Source organism: Pseudonaja textilis, chromosome 6, assembly GCF_049901715.1.
Source record: "Pseudonaja textilis isolate UNSWEBS1 chromosome 6, rPseTex1.2, whole genome shotgun sequence".
NCBI lineage: Eukaryota > Metazoa > Chordata > Lepidosauria > Squamata > Elapidae > Pseudonaja > Pseudonaja textilis.
In genome coordinates this window covers 11,591,037-11,615,949 of record NC_141995.1, presented here as the reverse complement: position 1 = coordinate 11,615,949, position 24,913 = coordinate 11,591,037, and the positions used below count along the sequence as shown (strand labels likewise).

Below are 24,913 nucleotides of genomic sequence, written 5' to 3'. Positions count from 1 at the left end.
TTAATCTGAAGCATCACACAACCCTACTCCCTAGTATTATGTACTATACCATACTGAACCATATCCTACACTCAATTTTTTTCCCTGTAGGCTTTTTTCACCCTATATAATAATGTGAGTTGTAGGAAACTGTCTTAAAGATCAACGAGGTCCTCTCATTCTTCTTTTTTGTTTTTTGCGTTACAATCTTGTTCCATAAATACTTCTAAGAAACTTGAAACATTGCAACTAGTAAAAAAAAATCAGCTAGTCTAATAAATACACCGTCTTTATGGATCATTAATATATGCTAACTATCTTTCTGAATGCACCAAGAGTATTTATTTGGGGCTGAGTTCTGATAATTTTGTCATAAATTCTTTGGGTGGCTTAAATAACATTTTGAAATGTTAATTTGCTTGAGCATATGTTACTTGAGGCAATTTAGAAAGGAAATAAGGCATGTTAATGAAATGGTAAATACTTTACATAATATGGTGCACATGGGAATTGTAGTAGTTCCTTGCAGGTGTATTCTTTTCCTACTTGCCTAGTTTCTCAGTCTGACTGGCATCTCACCTAATACAGGTAGTTCTTGAGTTACAACCACAACTGAGCCCAAAATTTCTGTTGTTAAGTGAGATATTTGTTAAGTGACTTTTGCTCCATTTTACGACCTTTCTTGCTGAGTGAATCACTGCAATTGTTCAACGAGCCACACAGTTGTTAAGTGAATCTGGCTTCCCAGGGGTGGGCTGCTGGAGGTTTGCAAGGGTTCTAGCTAAGATTCCGTGCAGTTCGGAGAACCCCCAAACCCCACTCCTGGCTGGCTCCGCCCACCCCACTCTGCCCCTCCCAGGAGTCCCCACGCGGTCCATTTTGGATGCAAGTAAGTGCAAGGCATGCTCAGAGGCTCAGGGAGTGTGAAAAATGGGCCTCCCAAAAGTTGGGAAGGCCACAAATGAGCTTATTTCTGGCTTCCAGAGAGCCTCCGGAGCCCGGGAGGCCGCTTTTGCCTTCCCAGACACTCAAGAAAAGCCTCCGGAGCCAGGGGAGGGCAAAAACATCCCTCCTGCCATGGTGCAGGAGACCAACTAGGCCATGCCCATCATGGCTACACTCATCCAGTAGAGAACCCCTTGCTAAAACTTTTGAAGCCCACCCCTGGGCTTCCCCATTGACTTTGCTTGTCAGAAGGCCGCCCAAGGGGATCCCATGACAATGCAACCGTCATAAATATGAACCAGTTGCTCTGAATTTTGATCACGTGACCGGGGGGGTGGGAATGCTGCAACAGTCTTAAGTATGGGGAAAAGGTCATGTGATTTTTTTTCAGTGCCATTGTAACTTTGGAGCGATCACTAAGTGAACTGTTGTAAGGCGAGGACTGCGTGTGTAAACCCAAAGGAACGTATCTATATTTTGGAGGCAAACTGGAGCTGAATTTACATAAAGTGTGAGAAGTTATCTCGGACTTGGAAATACATTATGGGCATTTCTTAATATGGTTCATTGCACAGCTCCAGGTATCTTATGCTGCTGACGTTTATCTAAGGAACGGGATTTTAATTTATTCCCCCACCCTCGATGATGCGTCTTCAAGGAGATCTATCTCCTAGTTGCAATTTTGTCTTTTTAATCATAAAGCATTTTTACAGCAGGCAAACAAAACAGATGCCCAAGAGACTTTGGGCTGCAAGTACAGCTGATGTCATACTAGAGCCTCTTGGAAGAGATAAACATTTTTCTTTAATAATGTATCATTCCATCTCATTAGAGTGGGGGAAAATGGAGATGGGAATAAAATATAAGAAAAGGTCCAGTATTTTTCTTCCTTAATATATGTTGCATTTGAACCCGGAATCTATTTCTTGTTTTAGATGGATAGAAAATAATATGAGGACATTGGTTGAATCAATGAAGGAATGGCCTTAATAAGATATCCCAATGGTGCTTTTTCAAAAGGCAGCGTCAGCTTTCAAGATTCCTTTCCTTTCTCTTGCATCTTTCGGCTGCCATAGTAACGGGGTGGGGGGGGGAAATCATTGGGCTTTGTGGGTGTGGGAAATGTGCTGGAGGTTTTAGAGAATGAACTGTATAACTTGGGGGAAAAACTTTATTGCTTATGCTTACTTGCTTGCTCTCTGCGCAACTGCAGGTCTTTATCAAAATAGTCCAAGGTCAACGGCCAGATGTCTGCATCACCACCTGAAGAGGTCCCATGTGACATTATGCACACCTTTGATTGGATGGACAGTTTGAACTATTGTGGGTGGGAACGTTGCCGTCACTTTGTATATGTGTTTTCCGCGTGTAATTCCTCAGATCTAGAATTCTTTTGATGCTACCACTTGAATTCCAGTAAAAGTTCTTTTCTCTATATTAATGGAGTCTAAGAGTGTCTTTCTTGGATTTTGAATGGAGCATCACCTGACAGGCAGCCGGTCTTGGTTTTTCCTGGAAGACGTTTCGCTTCTCATCAAAGAAGTTTCTTCATGTCTCAGAACTGAAGAAGGCTTCTTGGATGAGAAGCAAAATGTCTTCAAAGAAAAACCAGAAAGTCCAGTTCCTTTGGAAACCTTTGGGACAACCATGACCTGGATGACTGACAATCCCCATAGACCGTACTAGAATAAAATTGGATTTGTGTAATAGGGAAGCTAAACATGAAGGACAACCTCATTGATGATTGATATGCTTAGTAGGAAAATATTATGGCAGTCCAGTCCCATGAGTTCATGTTTGGGGTGTATTAAAAATATTGACGCTCCTGTGTGAATATCAACTATCAGCAAAATTTCACATGTAAATCTTCATATAGCTCTCTTCTGTAATATTTATTGAACAGGAACATTCAATTTATCAGATAGTATTATTGGGCTTCAGACATTTGTTGAGCTCCAGTAGATTTTTATAATTCCGTATGTGTTTTATCTGGATCCACATATTCTTTTCTTTTTAATCCTTTTCTTCTTTTTAGAATAGAATAGAATACCTTTATTGTCACTGCATTCCACGAATACAATGAAATTTGAAAGCTGCTCCAGCACAGTGCCCCAAACACCACATTACAATCACACTACAGAGTATTTAAAAATTAAAATAATTATAATCTGTAAGCTCCTCTGGGAGGCAGGAATTCTTCCAAATCTAAGAAATAAATGTATACACGATTAGAGAATCCTGGTGAACTTAGATCAAAGTAAACACCTTTGGAATGAATTTGATTTGTGTTTTTATCACTGACTTTTAAAATTTGGGCTATTGCATATTAATGCGTCCTTCACCAACTTTGCATCTTCCACAGGTGTTGGAATATATCCCCTATCATCCCTGACCCAGCAGAAATGGTAATCCTAGACTTACAACAGTTCATTTATGACCTTTCAAAGTTACAATGGCACTGAAAAAAGTGACTTATGACCGTTTTTCACAGTTACAACCATTGAGCATCCCCATGGTCACATGATCAAAATTCAGATGCTTGGCAACTGATTTACATTTATGATAGCTGCTGTGTCCTGGGGTCATGTGATCACTTTTTGTGATCTTCTTGAAAGCAAAGTCAATGGGGAAGCCATATTCGCTGAACAACTGTGTTACTAGAGCCGCAGTGGTGCAGTGGTTAGAGTGCTGTACTTGCAGGCCATTTTGGCTGCCTGCTGGCTGCCTGCAATTTGGCAGTTCAAATCTCACCAGGCTCAAAGTTGATTCAACTTCCCATCCTTCCGAGGTGGGTAAAACGAGAACCCAGATTGTTGGGGGCAATAGGCTGACTCTGTAAAACCACTTAGAGAGGGCGGGAAAGCACTATAAAGCGGTATATAAGTATAAGTGCTTTCGCAATTGCTACTAACTTAACAACTGCAATGATTCTCTTAATAACTATGGCACGAAAAGTTGTAAAATGAGGCAAAACTCACTTAACAAATGTTTCATTTAGTAACTGAAATGTTGGGCTCAGTTGTGGTCATAAATTGAGGACTACCTGTATATGCTGGCTGGAATTATGATGATCATAACACATTGGGATCTTACCAGCTGGGTGAAAGCCATGTTAATGTGTAGCTCACCTTAAATGTCACTGTGGCAGAAAGTGCACATTATCATGAGATTAATCCTTTTTGGTGATTAAGGATGAGTGCCTTTTGGCTTTATCAAAGACCCTTGAAGTTCCTCATATGTTTCATCTATAGCTAATCCTCTACACTGGTTCTCAATTCCACTTCAGAGAATCCATTTTCCATTTATCCTATTATCTCTTAGATTGTAACTGAGATGGCAGGGTATTATCGATTTTCTTACTTCTTTGGTAAGCTACTTCAAGGAAACATTGTTTCAAAATGGAGTAAATGTTTTCATATATATCTATATACTACTATAAAATCCTCATGGCCATGAGCTGGGTGAAATGGCGTATTATAAGGCAACAATATTTGAACCAATGTATTTCAAGTGGGTTACATAGTATATGCCGCAAATTCTGGATCTGTGACTCCCAAAAGAATGAAATTTGGTAATATTGTGGCTGCTTCAGTACTAGTGGCTGCTACTACAGTCATGTGATCTTCATTTTCAACATTCCATGACAGTTTCCCAGCCAGTCTGACAATCCCTTGTTCTTCTTGCATCCAGCAATAGCTACTTATCAGGAAGGAAGGAAGGAAGGAAGGAAGGAAGGAAGGAAGGAAGGAAGGAAGGAAGGAAGGAAGGAAGGAAGGAAGGAAGGAAGGAAGGAAGGTTTTTTATATTCCTTGCCAGATTCCCATAATGGGGAAGCCAGTAGGAAGCTTACTTCCTACTGGCTTCCCCATTATGGGAATCTGGCAAGGAGTTGTTTCCACTGCTTTGTTGACTTTTTTTGTTTGGTTCTTTGTTTAGGTAAGAAATATCTCTGAAACGATGACCTAATGTGGCATTGGTTGTCTAGTAAATTTTTTTTAAAGTGTGAGAAGCCCACCATATACTCTATATTGGAGTACATTTATTTAAATCTCTTTAGCTTCTCTTAGAATTCCTCATATTTCCCTTGAGGAGGAATCCCCAAATCCATTGCCGATTTTATTGTAGATCCAACAGTTTTAGATCTCTTGAGATTGAAGCTAAAAACTCCTGAGATTCTGAACTAATTTAATTGCTCCTTAGAAAAGTTACAGCATTTCATTTCTTCTACCACTCCATTGTATCTCTCTCTCTATCTTCTCCTGCTACTTCTGTAATTTGAGAGACAATCATATGAATTTTTAAAACAACTTTACCATAATTTATTATTATTTTTTCTGATAATATGAGGATTCTTGGCAGAAGATAAACCATTTCTTACGGGATTCAAATTATTTCACCTTCCTAAACGATTACCTTATGTTCAATTTTACTTTGCCCACTCATCCCAATAATCACCTGCAGCCTACTGAAAAATGTGTGCTAATTTTTAATGCCATTAAAATGGAGAAAATATAGAATCATTTGAAAGATAAAAATGGGCTTAAAAAGGAAAGATGCCTTTAAGTTGAGTTTAGTTTTCATGAATTACAACCTTGCATTTTCCTGGTAGCATTTATGGATATGATTTGCCATTATCTTCTTCCAAGATATATATTGTTGGCTAATCACAATCCTAGAATTCTCAAATGATCCCAGCCAAGTATTAAAGGTAAAGGTTTCTCCTGTCCGGCCATTTCTGACTCTAGGGGGTGACGCTCATTTCCATTTCTTAGTGGAGGGAGCCAGCTTTGTCCAAAGACGTTTCTGTGGTCATGTGGCCAGCATGACTACACGCCAAGGCACACAGAACCTTTACATTCCCACTGAAGTGGTACCTATTTATCTACTCACATGTGCATGCTTTCGAACTGCTACGCGAGCAGGAGGATGAGGGGATGGGAGTTCATTCCACCATGTAGCACTTGGGTCTTGAACCCAGGCTTCTTTAACTGCTGAGCCATCATGGCCCAGCCAACCAAGTAATTACCATGACCAAATCTGATTAGATTCTGAGGTTAGACAAGGTCAACAAGTTGTCTTCAGTGTACCTCTCCCCACAAAAACAATACACCATGAACGGATAATTTAAAGGTGACACAATATGCAAGAAAAAGAACCCACATGCCAATTTTGAGATTTTTCTTATTCTATTAAAATAGTGTAGCTATATGTATGGTTTTGTAGTCTGCGATACTCTACAAAATAATATATAAGAACCCTTTATTTATACTTGCTATAATACTGGGTAATGCTGAGTAATTCATGCCTTGATTTGTTGCTTCAGATGCTACTCCCTTACTCATTTATTTGCATTTAGTTACCAGATACATAATTTTACATTGTTATTTTGACCCCTAGGAGTTTGTTCATTCATTTTTTTGATGGATTCTACCTTTTTCTGATTCCTAAAATGCTGATTTAACATTTGGCCAAGGATTGAGTTCCTCAAAAAGCATTTCTGCATAATTCCATTTCCAATGAATGCAAGTAATATAAAGATATATCTTTCACAAAGGATGTCATAATTAAGGTTCTGTAACAGTTACTTCTCAGAATGGTAGTAATCCCAGTTCTCCAAATGTGGGGGGAATCCAGTTGGTCTCCACAAAGGTGTCAAGTAACACACAACCCCCCCCAACAATATTACTCATCCGGTGTTTTTTTTAAAAAATGTGACAGATCCATCTTGAAAGGTGATCAATTACTAATTTTGGAGAGAGAAATTTTCCATTCATTTTATGTTGAGAAAACTTGACTTAGAAATTAATTCAAGAGAGTAGAAAATTCTGGGTGAATTTCTCATAGATGTCACTTGGTTGTAAGCTGGCCTAATGTTTCTTCTTCACATTGGGTAGACCAGGTTGAAGCCAAGCTGGCCTAATGTTTCCTCTTTGCATTGGGTAGACCACGCCAAAGCCACACTGGCCCGATGTTTCCTATTCACATTGGGTAGACTGGGCCAAAGCAATGTGGGCCGGCACCTTACATTTTCCAGGATGGCCCACTAGGCCAGATCTGACTACATCGCGGGCTGGATCCTGCTTGCAGGCCTTGAGTTTGACAGCCCTGCCCTATAGTGAGAGGACATCATTATTTTCTGAGCTTCTAGAAATCACTGCACTTTTGATTAATATTAAAAGCTTTTTAAAACAATGGAGAAAGAGACAGGAGGGGGCGAAGCCAAATCAAACCATCTGAGAAACAGAAAGCTTCTGTAGTGAGTCACTCAGCTATGAGACAGCAAGCTGCGCTATCACAATACAGCACTAGAAAGGTCGTGTGCTTTGCTTTTTTGAAATAAGATTGTAACTCATTCATTAAAAATTGAATGCATGAGGCACTTTAGGCTGAGCTCATGGTGAGAGGATTTTGCTTCCTACCCGCTTCCTGATTTAGTGGCATAAGGAATAGATGGTTGAATGTCTAATAGGAAAACTGTGAAATAGAATTTCAGGCTCAAGAGAGGCCGAATGTTTCAAATTCTGCAATGTAGCTCATATAAGAAGTAGAGATGATGAGCAGTCAGCAGTATAATCAGAAACTTTGAAAATTGAAAAGTCTGGCTGGTTTGCATAGATCATGTGACTTCATCACTTAACAATGGCAGACACCACCATCCTGGTTTGTCATAACCCAGAGACTGTGCGGGTCCTTAAGAGAGGCCGTCATATCTGTTCTGACCCAGCTCCCCAAACACAACAATAGTGAACTCAAAATATTCCTTTATTAGGAGTGCCAGCGTCCCCAGGAAAAAGTTTCTCTCTCAGGTTGACAAGTCCCTCCGGCCAGAAGATGAATAGTTGTCTAACACACCTATTCATCTCTGCCCCCTGCCTTTTATCCCCAGAGCTAGGGTGGGGCTTAGCTAGCAGTGGTGGCTCTTCCTTCCCCAGGATCGGCCCATGGATTTCCACTGCTCTCCTCTCCTCTGCCTTCTGTGCATCCACGTTTCAGGCCCTGGACCCAGCTGTTCCTCTTCTTCTTCATCATCCACCTCCAGACCTGGGGGCTGTTGATTCTCCATCTGAGGGCTGATGGACGGCCCAGGCTCCTCTGTCTCTTTCTCTGCCAGCTCCATTCCCTCTTCCCCCTCGGAGGTCTCAGGTTGCCTTGATGCTGACCCTGACTCCCAAACCTCCTTCTCCTCCTCTGATTTGTTTGCTGGAGGGGCCGTTGGCCGACAAGCCACAACAATATCATATAAGATAAGATAACCTTTATTGTCATTTTTTTTTCCTGTGGGCACAGAGTAAAAATGAAATTCTGTTTCCTGCTCTCAAAACTTTACACATACACAACACACATATAGATATGCTATAAACATACACATATACAGTATATACCTACCCACTAATGTATAAATACATATAAATATTAATCACTGTCCATCTTGAAGACATAGCGGAAAGAGGAAGGTTCAGAGTTCACAAGGTTGACCAGACTCCTAGGCTGGTGGGCAAGAACTACAGATGGGCACTACTGAGCATAGTAGCAGCAGGGGCCACAGGCAGGCTGGCAGGGGTTGTGCACAGATGATGGGTGCTAGGGTGCGTGAGATTCTTGAGACCTCGAATGCCCTGGCATGGTTCAGGAGGAAGGATTTATGGGAGTTGTAGAGTTGTAATTGCAGGAATGTTCCTATCTCGGATGGCAAACCTCAGGTAAAGAATGTTTACAAGCAAATACAACTCAGGCAAACAAAGTCACTAATCTAAAGGAGGATTAGAGAGAGGAAGTAAACATATGTTAGACTTTAACTAGAGATAATTAATTGTGTTAATTACTATTATGCTAAACAGTAACAAAAGTTAAGCAGTAACCAAAGTTAACCAATGTTGGAGGATAATTAATAATGTGTATAAATGCAAGACTAGACTCCAATAAAGTTCATCATGATTCAGTTGATCATGATCAAACAACCCTACTGCCTCGTCATTACAACAGGGAGTGACTTGCAACTTTCCCTGATGGCTTTCCCACTGGTGATCACAGAACCTCTGCTTGCTTTAATGCTGTGAGTCATGTAAAAAGCCTGACTCGATCACATGACTGTGGGAATAGCACTAAGACTTATATACCGAATGCTGTAACAGCTGCAACTTTGCATATCGGTTGTAAGTTCCTCCTCATTCAACACATTGTAACTTTGGTTGCTGAACAAATGGTCATACCTCAAGGACTACCTTTAGAAAAAGTTTTTTCATCATATATCTTGATGGTTATTATCTACCCATTCTTATTTTAGATATAAATACAATTGGGTAGAACCTGGGATCTACTACATGCAAATCAGTACCCTACTACTGAATGATAGTTCTTGTCTGTTCAGAATCTTTTGCTACAGAATAATCTGTTGACTTTTGTTGGTTTGTAGAAGAGTCTACCAGTGCTTATTTTAAGCGTAATTCTTTCTTTTCTTTTATATTTCATTCAAACATGGGAAATGTAATAATATTGCAGAATAATTATAGGATTAGTACTCCAGACTGGGCGCACTGCTGTGCTGTTTTATGTTTAGTTTTTGCATAAACAAGGTATCAGTGATGTTTGATTTACTTTATTTATTTATTTTTAGTTTATTTGGTTTGTCAATTGCTTACAAGATAATAGGTATAAGTAAAAACATAGTTATGAATACATGGATACATATAAGAAAAATAAAAGAAACAATAGGATAGGGACGGTAAGCACGCTGGGGTGCTTATGCACGTCCCCTACAGACCCCTTAGGAAAGGGGTGAGGTCAATAGTAGAAAGTCTAAGGTTAAAGTTTTTGGGGTTTGGGGAAGAAGCCACAGAATCAGGAAGAGTATTCTACTCTACTCTACTTTAGGGCAGAAAGAATAATATTTCAAACAACAAAAGGACACATGTGAACATTGCATAGAGTAAGATTTGTAGGCCTGTGGCTGTGCAAATAATGTGGAAGAGTTATTTCTAGCAGAATTGTCATCTGTGCATGACAACAGAGACATAGCTCCTTCAGTAGCGTTACAAATTATTCATCTACTCCTACCAAGGTAGTCATCCCCTCAGCCAGTCTTGTTATGAAAGAATCATGCTAAGCAGTATTAAACATCCAAGGGCAACTCTGGAAAATGCTCCACATGTTTCAAAAAGGCTGTATCTTATCGTTTTATGCACTGCAAGGATTGTACATTGGTAACGGATGTCCAACATGAAACAATTCTTTCCAAATCTAACCCACAAGCCAATTTTAATTTCTACTCTGGCTCTTTGTTGTTTCTTGTTCCCTTTGGAGGCCTTGAATTCTCCCTTTGCTGGTCATTATCCTCTAAGCAATTATGCTGTCAGTCTTGCTCACTAAATTATGAATTGTCAGATTGCCAGAACCAGCTAACTGAGCATACTTGTGTTCTTGGTGCTCTTGGAGCTTGGTTGTTGGTTACACCTGAAGGCAGGACAAGAAGCAATGGGTGGAAACTAATCAAGGAGAGAAGCAACCTAGAACTAAGGAGACATTTCCTGACAGTGAGAACAATTAAACAGTGGAACTACTTGCCTCCAGAAGTTGTAAATGCTCCAACTCTGGAAGTTTTTACGAAGAGATTGGATAACCATTTGTCTGAAATGGTATAGGGTTTCCTGCTTTAGTAGGGAGTTGGACTAGAAGACCTCCAAGGTCCCTTCCAACTATATTATGTTGTTATTTATTTTTGTATTTCTTTATTTTTTTATTTATTCATGTTTATGTAATGTATATTGGAGGTGGTGACTGTTTGAAAGCTGTATGCAATGAAATTTCATTTTAATGTATGCTGATTAGTGTACATTCAAAGTGAGAATAAAGTTATTCTATCTGTCTGTCTGTCTGTCTATCTATCATTTTGTTTTCTTGCAAATATTCTCCTTTATTGATACTTGTGCTCACATAGGAAAACAAAGGTTTGGTCTTGAAGAAACCTTAATACTGGTTTCTTAAAAGCTAACTTTGAATTTTCATTACTATTGAAACAATGTCATAGATATTAAATAAATTGAGACAGCATTATATACAAGTCCAGTTTGGATGAGAAATATTTATGCCATTGTTCTTTGAATTTCAGATATTTATGAGCCGCCATTTCTTACATTACTGCAGTGAGCCTACTCTGGATGTGAAGATTGCCTTTTGTCAGGTGTGTGTTCCTTACAGGTAAATCAAGGTACAGTATATACTTGTACTTACATATTTTGTGATCATTATTTCCTATCAATCATACATGTGACTAAAAGTCTATAATAACCACCTCAGTCTGATTCATCCTATCATTGGTTATGTTGGCTGGAATTCATGGTGCTAAAACTTGGAAGTGAATGGGGCATGGGATTTAGCAGAATGTTTAAATCTCAGGGTAGGACAGGGTAGGATTCTACCAGTTCAGTAGAACTGGTTGTTACAATCCTCTGCAGTTTGGAGAACTGACAAATTATGCCTCTGGCTGGCCCCTCCCCTCTCCGCCCGCCCCTCCCCTCCCCGTCCAGTCAGTCCTTATCGCGCATGTGCAACATCACTGACTGCATTCCCCCCACCTGCCCCGCCCCACTTATGGTATTTCTTTTTCCTCCTGATGATCAGCTGTTCTGATGATCAGCTGTTCCGGGATCCCCCTTGCTGCCTTACTGCTTCACCCAGGAGGCTTCCCTGAGGCCCAGAAGGCAAAAAGAGGCATGTGGCGGTGGTGGTGGCTGTACCCTATCACATGGTTATGCCCACCTAGCCACTCCCACCGAGCCACACCCACAGAACTGGTAGTAAAAATATTTGCATTCCACCCCTGGGGTAGGACATTGCAAAACGAGGATCCCAGTTGCTTAGGGATAGATTGAAAATACCACCACAAAAAAAGGTTGTAAAATCAGGTACAATCATTCAGAGAGTCGCTTCATAATCTATATGACTTACAACCATAATTCCATGCTCAACTATAGCCTTAAGTCAAAGACTATCTTTAATAACATCTCATCTGAAGGGGATAAAACCAATAAGCCTAATGCAGGGGTGTCGAGCTCATGTCATCACATCGCTAACGTATTGCGACTTTCTCCTCATTCACTAAACCGGGGATGACAGTGGCCAGCGCATGACGCATCCGGCCCGCAGGCCGTAAGTTTGATACTCCTGCCCTAGCGGATGCTATTCAAGTGTATGCATAGTCCTGGAAGGAACATAGTTAATTGTATACATGTATAGCTGTGCCTTCAATGAACATTCAGTTTTACACCATACTTGCTGAAGGAAATTTTTTCTCTCACTGACTTCAACTGGAAAAGAGAGGTTTTAAAAGAAGCTTCAGGTTTTGGTTTATAAAATAATAGTTATTATGCTAACATTTAAAAGAAGATTGGAAATTTTTAAATAAGTTCCATCGTATTCTTTATATGACTGTTTCATTATATTGACAGTTTTATTTCTGGCTCCTTTGCTAGTGACCTCTTCCAGGAAATGGGGTAGAGATGCTGATGGTCTCTTCTATTTTTCTGAGATCTTTTTCTTTGCCAGCTGCTCCATGCCACCACATATATTATTCTTCCCTATTTCAAGCACCAGAAATGCAAGAAAATTGATAATAAAAGTACAGGAAACCTCAGGCCTTATTCTGAAGCACAGCTATCTTGTGAAATACCTTGTATCTATATGATGGCATGGAAGATTCAGTGGTACATGACAAACTACTCCTAAAACTAAAATCTTACGGTATCTCTGGACAACTGCATAACTGGATAGAAGCATTCCTGTCAAACAGACAACAAATGGACAAAATTGGGAGTGTCCTATCAAATTCTGTACCTGTCAATAGTGGTGTCCCCCAAGGCAGTGTTCTAGAACCAACTCTCTTCATACTTTACATAAATAACCTCTGTGATCATATTAAGAGCAACTGAGTTCTCTTTGCTGATGATGTAAAGCTGTTCAATACCACAGACAATACTGCTACCCTTCAAAAAGATCTTGACTAAGTTTCAGAATGGTCAAACAAATGGCAACTTCAAATCTCAACAAATACATGCTCTGTCTTACATATTGGCAAAAAAAAAATCAGAAAATAAAATACAAGCTGAATAGTCAAGACCTTGTTGATGATCCAAGCTCTGTAAAGGACCTTGGAATACTCATCTCTAATGATCTAAGTACTAGGGCCCAATGTAACTACATAGCCAAAAAGGCATTAAGAGTTGTTAACCTAATCCTACGTAGCTTTTTCTCTGGTAATATCACACTACTAACTAGAGCATACAAAACATTTGTTAGACCAATACTCGAATACAGCTCATCAGTCTGGAACGCACATTATGTATCTGATATTAGCAAAGTTGAGAAAGTCCAGAAATATTTCACAAGAAGACTCCTCTACTTGTTGTAAGAATACCTTATGCCACCAGACTTGAAATTCTAGACCTAGAAAACCTTGAATTATGCCGTCTTCGGTCTGATCTAAGTATGGTATATAAAATCATACATTGCAATGTCCTACATGTCAATGAATACTTCAGCTTCAACCATAACAACACAAGAACACACAATAGATACAAACTCAAGGTAAACCACACCAAACTTGATTGTAGGAAATATGACTTCAGCGACAGAGTGGTCAGTGTCTGGAATACTCTTCCTGACTCTGTGGTTTCTTCCCCAAACCCCAAAAACTTTAACCTTAGACTGTCTACTATTGACCTCACCCCTATCCTAAGAGATCAGTAGGGGGCGTGCATAAGCGCACCAACGTGCCTACCATCCCTGTCCTATTGTTTCTTTTATTTTTCTTATATGTACCCATTTCATGTATTCATAACTATGTATATACTTATACCTATTATCTTGTAAGCGATTGACAAATCAAAATAAATAAAATAAAAATAAAATAAAGTGAAATTCTAAAATTGCTATTTCTCCCAGTCAAACAGCAAATGACCTAATTGTATCGATTCTTTGAAATGAGTTTGCAAATGATACTAAATGCTGCAGGCAGAATGTTGAACACTTTGATTGAATGAAAAATATGGTCCCACTTCTGTTCAAAGTGTTCTGGATTCTTGGCTTGTTTAAGATTTTTTGAGTTTAGAATTGATTGATGGCAGAGTAATTCAAGATTTGCTTTCTTTGACATGCGGTAAATCTTTCTGTCCCATGAAGTTTTTAGAATTGTGCTTATTTCATGTTCCCTCGTGATTAGACTCAATGGCTTGTGTCTACTCCTAAGTCTGTATATATTTTGGATAGGCAAGTAGATCACTGAAGCCTCTGTAGTTATTTGTGTAGAAACAATCTGTAGTTACTTAAACCAGTGTTCCTCCATTTTAGTCACTTTAAAATGGGTGGACTTCAACTCCCAGAATTCCCCACCCAGCATAGGAACTGAAATCCACCCAGCATAAAGTGGTAAGGTTGAGAAACACTGATTTAAACCAAACATTTATTTTCCTGAGACCATGTTATAACTATAGAGCAAGGGTGTCAAACTCAAGGCCCATCCTGCCCACAGGGTGCTTAGATCTGGCCTGTGGGGCCACCCTGGAAATAGCGAAGGACCAGCTCAATGTGCCTTTGCACATAAAATGCATTAAATTGCCAGGATGATTTTGGGTCATTTTACATTCTTTGTAATCTGTTCCATCATCACCATCCTATTGATTTCGAAGTGATTGAGTCCATTGCCAGAGGATTGTGGTTATAAGGTTTAAATTCATTTTCAAACTTCATAATGTCGATTTTCAACATCTGCTGTCTAAAAATAACAGCTGCCTGAAGTGTAATTGAATATAAATATCAGTGAACATTGGATCTTAGGCTAAGAATGTATGTTTAAAAAGCATAACCCTAACTTGGTTTTACAAATGTCTTTTTCAAAGAGATGCTTCAAGCCATTTTTTTTTTTATAATGCAGCACTTTGATTAAAAATCTGATAGTACCACCAAGGGCCAGGTAAAATGGTTGTATCCAAAGATTGTCAGTTGACAATTGCTCTGTTAGTGCACTAATAACACATTTTTCAGATTTAGAAATACTGTTCTGTATATTTCACCATCTGGATATTCCCTCACCCTTTGCATCTACTATTTTTCCCTTAATGCTTGTTTCAAACCAGAATTTAGTCAATATTTAAATTTAATATGTGGAAGTACAATTTGGGAAAGAAACAGAAACAGTTACCCATCTGATAAAGAGAATGTTCGCCATCTGCTTTAGAAAACTTTTCTGTTTGAGCCAGATTTCAGTGTCCTGCCATTATCCTTGCCCAATAAGTAGAAAGATAATGCGCAGTTGTATGAAATCAGGTGTTTTAGCTAAATAGTTAGCCAACTGTTGTATTCTGTGACATGTAGTGGTGCTTCAAGTTCTTCAGCCAAATATATATTTGTCCACTATTTTATCCTTCTCGTTGGACTGCCAAGGATTAAACCTGAAACTTGCTGTCTGTGAATGAATGCATCTACCAGAGAACATTGCTCCTTATATTTGTTCATCTTCTGACAAACTTGAGGAAGCCAGGGCCACAACTATTCCTAACCTTTGTTGGAAAGGGGAAAAAAAAGAAGATTCTGAAGAGATGTAGTTTGTAGTTCCCAGAGTAAGTCATATTCAGAATAACAGAGTTGGAAGGGACCTTAGAGGTCCTCTAGTCCAACCCCCTGCTCAGACAAGAAACCCTGTACCATTTCAGACAAATGATTGTCCAATCTCTTCTTAAAAATGTTCAGAATTGGAGCACCCACAGATTCTGGAGACAAGCCGTTCCACTGATTAATTGTTCTAATTGTCAGGAAATTTCTCCTTAGTTCTACATTGGATCCCTCCTTGATTATTTTCCACCCATTGTTTCTTGTCCTGCCTTCAAGTATTTTGGAGAATAGGTTGATTCCCCCCACCCTTCTTTGTGGATGTCCCTCAAATATCAGAACACTGCTATCATGTCAACCCCAGTCCTTTTCATTAAATTAATTCATGTAATTGTTCTTCATATATTTTAGCTTTCGGTCCCCTAATCATCTCGGTTGCTTTTCTCTGTGCTCTTTCTAGAGTCTCAACATCTTTTTTATAGCATGGCGATCAAATCTGGTTGCAGCATTCCAAGTGTGGTCTTACCAAGGCATTGTAAAGTGGTACTAACATTTCACCTGTTCTTGATTCTATCCCTCTGTTAATGCAGCCTAGGATTGCGCTGGCTTTTGTGGGAGCTGCAGCACACTATTCATTCTATCTACTTCTTCACCACTTTGAAGGATGTTATATAATCATAAAAAGGATGATTGAATGCCCAAAGTGACGTCAATGGCCATGAAATGATCTTCTCATACCCATACATCCCATATACTCATAGAACAGGAGCCATGGCTCATTTCCTGCAGTCAGGCAATGCTTGCAAAATGTGTTTGGTTATACCAGGCTTTGCTAGGAAATTCTGAGATGGAGTGGTTTGTTTTTTCAGCCATCCTTTCTCTCCCACTCATTTTCTGGGAGGGCTAGATATGCCAAATGGGTAAATTCCCATGACCCAACTGACTGGATAGAATTTAGCTTTGTCTATGACCTTTAGGGTTAAATTGACCCTCTGGGAGTCAACCAACTGGATCAACACGCTCTCTTTCCTCCAGGATAGGTCAATATTCTGTGAATAAGTCTTTATGTAACAGGATTCAACTTCTTGCACAGAAAGAAGAGCTACATCGACCCAGAACCAATATTGCTTATTGTTAGATCGGTTCGTTTTTTAAATCTTTTCCAACCTTTTGATTCTTCTGGATGGAAACAGTACCAGCTCATTGGCGATATGGGTGATGCTATATTAAAAAAAATATTTTGTTTAATTTACTCTATCAAAGAGGCATGTTTGTGCCACTTTCTGATGTGTTTTCCAATTTCGTTTGTGAGGTGATAATATTCAAAAACCCTTCTTGTTACTATGAATGAAGCTTCCAAAAAAGCCCCCACAGCTCATAGTAGACAGATGGCAAGCTTGCTCCTAGCACCTGCAACCAAAGACTTGAGTGTGCCTTCTGGGTATTCACCAACATGCGATTGCAGCTTCTCCTAACATGCAGTGCTTGGGGTCTTCACCAAAGATGATGTAAGAAAGCCCACAGGCAACTAAATTATGCTATTTAGTTTATTCAGCAAATTTGTTTGTATCAACATCTCCTTCTGGCAATGTTTATAGATCATCCCCCTATCCTACATCCCCCTTTTCTACAAATGCACATCTCTGGCTTTTGAATGGATGCTCCTGCTGGGCGCCTTGTAAAAATAAATACACTCAAAAGTGGAAGGTAATTAGGAGGAAGCCATTTTTGGCAATTATCCAGGCACAGATTAACATACAGCACCTCCGATTTTCCCTCGAAGCACAGAAATCTTCATCCTCTTTCCCTGGCCCTCCCTTCCTGGTTTAATGACAGCAGTAACCATATGCTATCTTTGGTGCTTGTTTTGCTATTTGGTGTTTTTTAAATTATTATTATTATTATTTAGTTTTACCTCGGAAAGCAAAGCCAAAATCTTGGGAATGCGTGCTGAAGCAAGAACCTTTAGTAAGGCAAACCCAGGTGTCTGGCTAAAGAATCGGTTCAGAATTATTATTAATATCATTAAAATACAGAAAAGGAAAAAGAATGTACAAAGTTGTAGAAGGCAGGAAAGAGACAGAAAGCCATATTACCCATCCAGAAAATACAAGACATATATTCACATGCATACATACAAATATAGGTAGTCCTCATTTTACAACTGCCTCTTGTAGCAATTGTTTGCAGTTATAAAAGTGAGGAAAATGTAATTTTGTGAACAGTTCCCATTTTATGACCTTCACGGCATCTCTCCCTCAATTGCACACTTGCCGCTGCTATCAGTTAGTATGTGTTGTCCTGTTTAAAATCGAAAGCACAGTTATCATATGACGTTTAACTTAGAAACTGCTTTGTTTAATGACTGAGTTGCCAGTCCAAATTGTAGCTGTTAAATGAGCACCACTTCATAAAATTGTACATTAAACATTTCTCTGAATGGGAGACACGATTTCTTGCAATCATCTGTAGCTAATAGCTAATGTATATTGATAAAGTATTGATTCATAGATTGCTGATGACATCAATGTGCAGACGACTGAATAGTTGGAGCCATCGTGTGCTAAAAGAATCCAAGGGAGAGCCTGTGATATTGCATGCATAAGTTTCCCCTTCTTGTTCATGAATATTATAATAAGGGTTGAGATCTGCTGGAAAAGTTATTGGACAAATTGGGCATAGGTGGATTGGGGTGGAATTGCATAGCAGCTGTCCTGATGAAGTCAGAGGCACTAACCCAAAGTTGTAATCTTTATTATCATCCTCCAGAAAGAAAAAAACACACAAGATAGTCAGGAACACAACAACATCACAAGATAAATTAAACAGTACACAGAACACACAGAAGAAATAAGGAAACTCCCACTGTATACTACAACAACTAATCATAGTGTATTTTTCAAGAGACAACTGGACTTTCTGGTTTTTCTTTGAAGATGTTTTGCTTCTCATCCAAGAAACCGCTTCAGCTCTGAAGAAGCTTCTTGGATGAGAAGCAAAATGTCTTCAAAGAAAAACCAGAAAGTTCAGTTGTCTCTTGGAAAAGCACCTTTGGGACAACCATGACCTGGATGACTGAGAATCTCCATAGATAATCATAGTGTAGATTGCCTCATGCATGAACCAGCACCCTCCAACCAATGAACCACAAGTCTGTGTTATGGTCTATTATATGCTTTACTGTTCCGTCTACAAAATTCAATATCCTAACATGGACCCTTTCTTTTATTGATCAACTGCTTCATTCAAGCTGATCCTGATTTGGATAAAGCTGTGCACAGCAAATAATTTAGCAGTGCTTTCTTAAAAATAAATAAATAAAGGATACTCTTTTGGTTAGAATAAAGGAAGTTAATGTATACATCTATCTTCATGAAAAGTGATGATCAAACTAACTTTAATAGTTTAATATGCAAATACAGTAAATAGCTGTAACTTTTATTTTCACTTGTTATTTTCTCGTGAAAATGACTTTCTTTCTGGAAAAGGCTATAAAGATAGCATGTTTTATACACATAAAATAGGATGTATTGTTACCTTACAGTAATTAAACCTTTTATGACTTCAACAAAAGGCTGTTGCTGTTGTTGTAGTTAGTTGCAAAGTCATGTCCGACCCATCGCGACCCCATGGACAACATTCCTCCAGGCCTTTCTATCCTCTACCATCTTCTGGAGTCTATTTAAGCTCATGCCAACTGTTTCGATGACTCCATCCAGCCACCTCATTCTATGCCGTCCCCTTCTTCTTTTGCCTTCAATTGTTCCCAGCATTAGGCTCTTCTCCAGCGAGTCCTTCCTTCTCATTAGGTGGCCAAAGTATTTGAGTTTCATCTTCAGGATCTAGCTTTCTAAAGGTCAGTCAGGGTTGATCTCTAGGACTGACTGGTTGGATCGCCTTGCAATCCAAGGGACTCGCAGGAGTTTTCTCCAGCACCTCAAAGCAGAGGTGGTATTCAGCAGGTTCTGACCAGTTCTGGAAGACTGGTAGAGGAAATGTTGAGTAGTTTGGAGAACTGACAATTATCACCTCTGACTGTTGATTTTACAGTATCCTTCCCCTGCCACACCCACCAAGTCATGCCCACAGAACTGGTAGTAAAATTTTTTGAATCCTACCACTAGTTCAAAGGTCTCAATTCTTTGGTGCTCAGCCTTTCTTATGGTCCAACTTTCACAGCCATACATTGCAACTGGGAAAACCATAGCCTTGACTATACACACTTTTTCTGGCAGGGTGATGTCTCTGCTTTTTAGTATGCTTTTAGTATAGCTTTTCTCTTTAGGAGCAAGCGTCTGAGTTGATATTCCTACTATGAATACTATCCTAACCCTTGCTTATTGCAAAGAGAATCATTGATTGATTGATTGATTGATTCATTATTTCCTATCTTTATCATTTTTACAAATAATTCAAGTGGCAAACATATCCGATACACTTTCCTCCTGTTTTCCCCACAATAATAACCCTGTGAGGTGGGTTAGACCGAGAGACTGGCCCAAAATTATCCTGCTGGCTTTTATGGCTAAGGCAGGACTTGAACTCATGGTCTCTGGTTTTCTAGCTTGGTGCCTTAAACACTACACCAAACTGGTTCTAAGATATACTATTCTCCAGTCATTTCCTTGCTCCTGCTCCAAACTCTACAAATTTCCAAATACAATTCAGAATGCATGCACTCATTTTTAAAGATAAGCATGATTTAAGAAGCCTGGAGTGATTCTTTACTTTCAGTTTGCATCAGTCTGCTTAGACATAAATGTCTTTGCTTCCTCTTTTCAGGGTTAAATAGGTGCTGCCCAGGGGCATCTATTCTGATATAATTTCTTCATTATTTAAATATTATTTAATGTTTTCTTTCCTAATCTGTTCTCATTTTGCTATCTTTTATTTCCAGGCTTCCTGTTGTACACAGATTATTTGTGATGATCCTTTTTTTTTTTACTCTTGTCAGGCAGTGTATAATTAGTAATATGTTGGAAAGAACATGTTAATTTACTAAATAAAGTACAAGCGCATAAAACACAAATCAACCTCAAATCTCATTTTTATTATAACAAAGGAATGTATTAAAGATTTCAGCGCCTTGGGATTTTATTTATTTGGGAGCATACTTTGAATGGTTTGAAAAATTCCTATTTATGCTGGGATTTAATCCAGGAAATATAATATGAAACGCTGCTCCTGGTCATTTTATGCCACAACTCTGTGTTAAAAATCTTACGTCCATTATTGATTGGAGCAATACCTTTGTTGTGATTAAAAAGTGAGTACATAAATTCACAGCTGAAACTGTCCACCATGATCAATAGCCCTAAATCTAACCTTAACCCATTTTTCAGAAAAAGAGAGAGAGAGAGAGAGAGAGAGATGAAATAAGCAGGCTTAATTGATTGGCGTGCAAAAACTTTTTGGTAGGCAAAAATAGAACAAGAACCATAAAAGTCTTAAGATTAGCTGTCCTGAAGGCCATCTAGCTTGAATTGACAGAAAGATCTTGTCTGAGAAAATGACCATGGCCAGTGGTGGGATTCAATTTTTTTTATTACCATTTCTGTGGGCATGGCTTGGTGGGCATGGCAGGGGACGGATACTGTAAAATCTCCATTCCCTCCCCATTGCAGGGAGATGGTTACCACTGGTTCTCTGAACTACTCAAAATTTCCACTACCAGTTCTCCAGAACTGCTCAGAACCTGCTGAATACCATGTCTGGCCATGCCACCTGCGAGGAAAGTAATTGGTAGGTATGCCCCTTGGCAAATTAAGGTTTCAACTAGATCAGGGGTTTCAAACTCATTGCCTGCGGCCCAGATGCAGCCCGTGGGGTGCTTAGATCTGGCCCACGGGGCTGCCCTGGAAACAGCGAAGCACCATCCCACAGTGCCTCTGCCAGTGAAAATGGAGTGTGGCCCTCCTGAGCTCCGTTTTCGCTGGCAAAGGGTTGTCGGAAGCTGTTGTAGCCGAAAACGGAGCCTGGGAGCCTGTTTTCACTGGCAGAGCACTCAGGCCACCACAGCACCCCTAATCCTAACTCCTGAGCAGCCCATCCTGGCCATGCCCACCCCGGGCCTCTGAGGTCAAACACAACCCTGATGCAGCCCTCAATGAAATTGAGGTTGATACCCCCGAACTAGATGACCACGGTAAGTTACACATACAAGTTATTTTTCAAGCATGCTTCCATCAATAATTATTGGTGAGCTAATGAGATCTATTTCACAATTTTGAAATTCCTATTTACTGGGGTATTTCATGAACTGGGTATAGCTATAAACATCTGAATATTGAAATTAGCCATGTATTTTGAGCAGCTCATTATGCTCCTGGTTTATTGACTTTCTGATGTCTTTCTCTCTTTGTCTACATCGTTCCGTCTCCATGACAGGGATTTGGGAAACAAGTGGATGTGTCATATATTGCCAAATACTACAACATGAGTAAAAGCAAAGTTGACAACCAATTCTACAGTGTGGAAGTAGGTGACTCGACCTTCACAGTTCTCAAACGCTACCAGAACTTAAAACCAATCGGCTCTGGAGCTCAGGGAATAGTTTGGTAAGATACGTTCAGTTTTTCTCAATCTATATTCCTTGTGAATTGAGTAGGCCATCTCTGATATACATTAAATACAAGTATCCTTGACTTATGACCATAATTAAGCCCAAAATTTTGGTTGCTAAGTGAGTCCTTTGTTAAGGGAATTTAGCCCCATTTTATGACCTTTCTTGCCACCAATGTTAAGTGAATCACCACGGCTGTTAAGTTAGCAACCCCATTGTTAAGTGAATCTGGCTTCCCCATTGACTTTGCTGGTCAGAAGGTCTCCAAAGCTGATCCCATGACCCCTGGACATTGCAACTGTCATAAGTACATGCCAGTTGCCAAGCCTCTGGCTTTTGATCACATGATCTCGGGGATGCTGCATGGGGAGTCATAAGTGTGAAAAATGGTCACAAGTCACTTTTTTCAGTGCCAGTGTAATTTCATATGGTCACTAAATGAACTGTTGTAAGTCATGGATTATCTGTATGAGTCATGAATGTTGCCCTACACTTAAAATGTATGCAAGGGTTGAAGTAAGAGGGAAAAAAAATATCGTAACGCTTAAAGATTATAATTTTGGTTTTGGTTTGCTGGTTTTCCCCTCCACTCCAGATTCTACACTGCATGGTCCTAAATGCCACAAATGAAAGTAAATTAACTGTGATTAATTGTGATTGTGATGGAACAGCTACTGGTCAATCTAATAGTCCATGTATAAAAAGTAATTAAAGTATTTTGAGTCTAATGTGGCATACGTATGATAGTTTCTGAGTCTTCCATGCTTATAAAAATATTAGAAGTAACGCATACTTTGAAAAAAAAGTGTTCCTAGACTAAAGGTGCCAGTAATCTGATAATCCCTACTTATTTCTGGAAATAATAGTATTCGGGTTTTTTTCCTGCACATATTAGATACTCGCTAGCAAATGGATATTGTGGTACACAGCTCACACATTTTTGCAGCTTCTTCCAGAAAGATGATTTCAAGCAGAAGAGTAATTTCCCCTTTTGCTGTTCAAGAACAATCTGGGATTTGCCAGGCAATATGTCTCATCCTGTATAATTTTGAAATTGTCACAGATTCAAGGTTCCCAAAGTTGACGTGACCATTAATCCTTCTTCATGGAAGGAAAAAGAAAAACTGACATTTCAGTGAAACATATAAATAATATTGTGAAGGTTGCATTATAAAACAGGAAGGGCTTATCAATCTCACAGTGTAAATAATCAGGTCTTCTATGGTTTATGTAACTATTTCTCTGATGAATGGTCTTGGTTCTGCTGCCTTAAAACCCTCCATAGTCCACTTGTTTCTTTCTTTCCTGAATTGTTTTGGTAGATTGTTTGGATATTCTTCTTATCTTATATTATGAATGAACCGTCACCTTTCTATTAATTTGATAGTTAATTTTATGTTATACAAAGGTGAGAAAATGACAGTCATTTTCAGAAGTCATGGCTTGATGATTAATGTGTGCAGGAGAGCAATTGCATTTGGTGACAGCTCCATGCCCATTGCATGGATCAAACTTAAGTGTGATCCTAAATCCTTTCTCCGTATGCAGGACAAACCATTTCTTCTGTCATTTGTTTTGATGTTAAGATCATACTGAATTTCCTTCCTAACAATGCTTAGGGGACTGGAAGCTAAAACATATGACGAACGGTTGGAGAAATTGGGTATGTCTAGTCTAATGAACAGAAGGACTAGGAGTGACATAATAGCAGTGTTCCAATATTTGAGTGGCTGCCACAAAGACACGGGAGTCAGACTGTTCTCCAAAGCACCAGAAGGCAGGGCAAGAAGGATGGAAACCAATCAAGGAGAGAAGCTAGAACTAAAACTAAGGAGAAATTTCTTGGTAGTGAAAACAATTAACCCGTGGAATGGGTTGCCTTCAGAAATTGTGGGTGCTCCATCACTGCAGGTTTTTAAGAAGAGATTGGACAGCCCGTAGTCCAGAATGGTATAGGGCAGTGGTGGCTAACTTCACGTGCCAGCACCCAGAATGTAATGCACACACCCCCGCCCCCTGCATATGCACATGCAACCCCGCTGCCATCTCCTTACCTGCACTGTCCTCACAGCTGATTTTTCTACTGGCTTGAGGCCTTTTTTGGCCTCCCAGGAGCTTGGGAAAAGCCTCTGCAAGGCTTTTCAGGCCGAATAATATGCCCGTTTCCTCACTTCAGGTATTACAGGAAGTGACGAAACGGGCCTATTCGTCCTGAAAAGCCTTGCAGAGGCTTTTTCCAAGCTTCTGGGAGGCTGAAAAAGGCCTGAAACCAGCAGAAAAATCAGCTGTGAGGCACGCGCATGCGCAGTGAGGAACAATAAACATTTGTGCGTGCCAGCACAAATAGCTCTGTGTGTCATTTGTGGCCCGGGTGCCATAGGTTCGCCATCACAGGTATAGGGTCTCCTGCTTATGCAGGGGATTGGACTAGAAGACCTTCAATTTCCCTTCCAACTCTGTTATTCTGCCAACTAACAAAAACAAGTAGAGGTAGGCATTTGTGATGAATCAGTAGGAGGAAAACACTTCAAATCTACTCAGAGCTGAACTTGTTTTTTGCTTCCACAACCTTCTCCACTCCTATGAGGATTGAAACCACCCCCACATCTGTTCAGAAACATATGACAGTGTCTCACAGGACAATATTTTCTGGCAGATTGGGTTTAGCTCAGATAGGAACAGTCTTTCTCATTTCCTGCTATTTCATCCTTTCAGTAGGAGTGCTGGAGGCTGAGAATTATACTAATAGAAAGTGGGCGTAAAAGTCATAGAAATAAGAATCCTAGATTCATCGAATTATAAAACTGTAAGTAGCTATTAAAGAGAGAC

General features: G+C 39.6%; 1 protein-coding gene across 5 annotated transcripts in view; it reads left to right on the top strand.

The window, feature by feature from the left end:
• MAPK10 (mitogen-activated protein kinase 10) overlaps nucleotides 1-24,913 on the top strand; it is a 217,490-nt gene that overhangs the window by 114,434 nt on the left and 78,143 nt on the right. For 3 of the 5 annotated variants that reach the window (XM_026697825.2, XM_026697824.2, XM_087935862.1), the window contains exons 3-4: nucleotides 11,030-11,101; nucleotides 21,910-22,079. In XM_026697825.2, coding sequence (XP_026553610.1) covers nucleotides 11,036-11,101; nucleotides 21,910-22,079 — 236 coding nt within the window. In that variant the 5' untranslated portion in view covers nucleotides 11,030-11,035. Of the gene's footprint in view, nucleotides 1-11,029; nucleotides 11,129-21,909; nucleotides 22,080-24,913 lie in introns of all 5 variants that reach the window. The other 2 variants (XM_087935861.1, XM_087935860.1) reach the window with 2 other exon arrangements.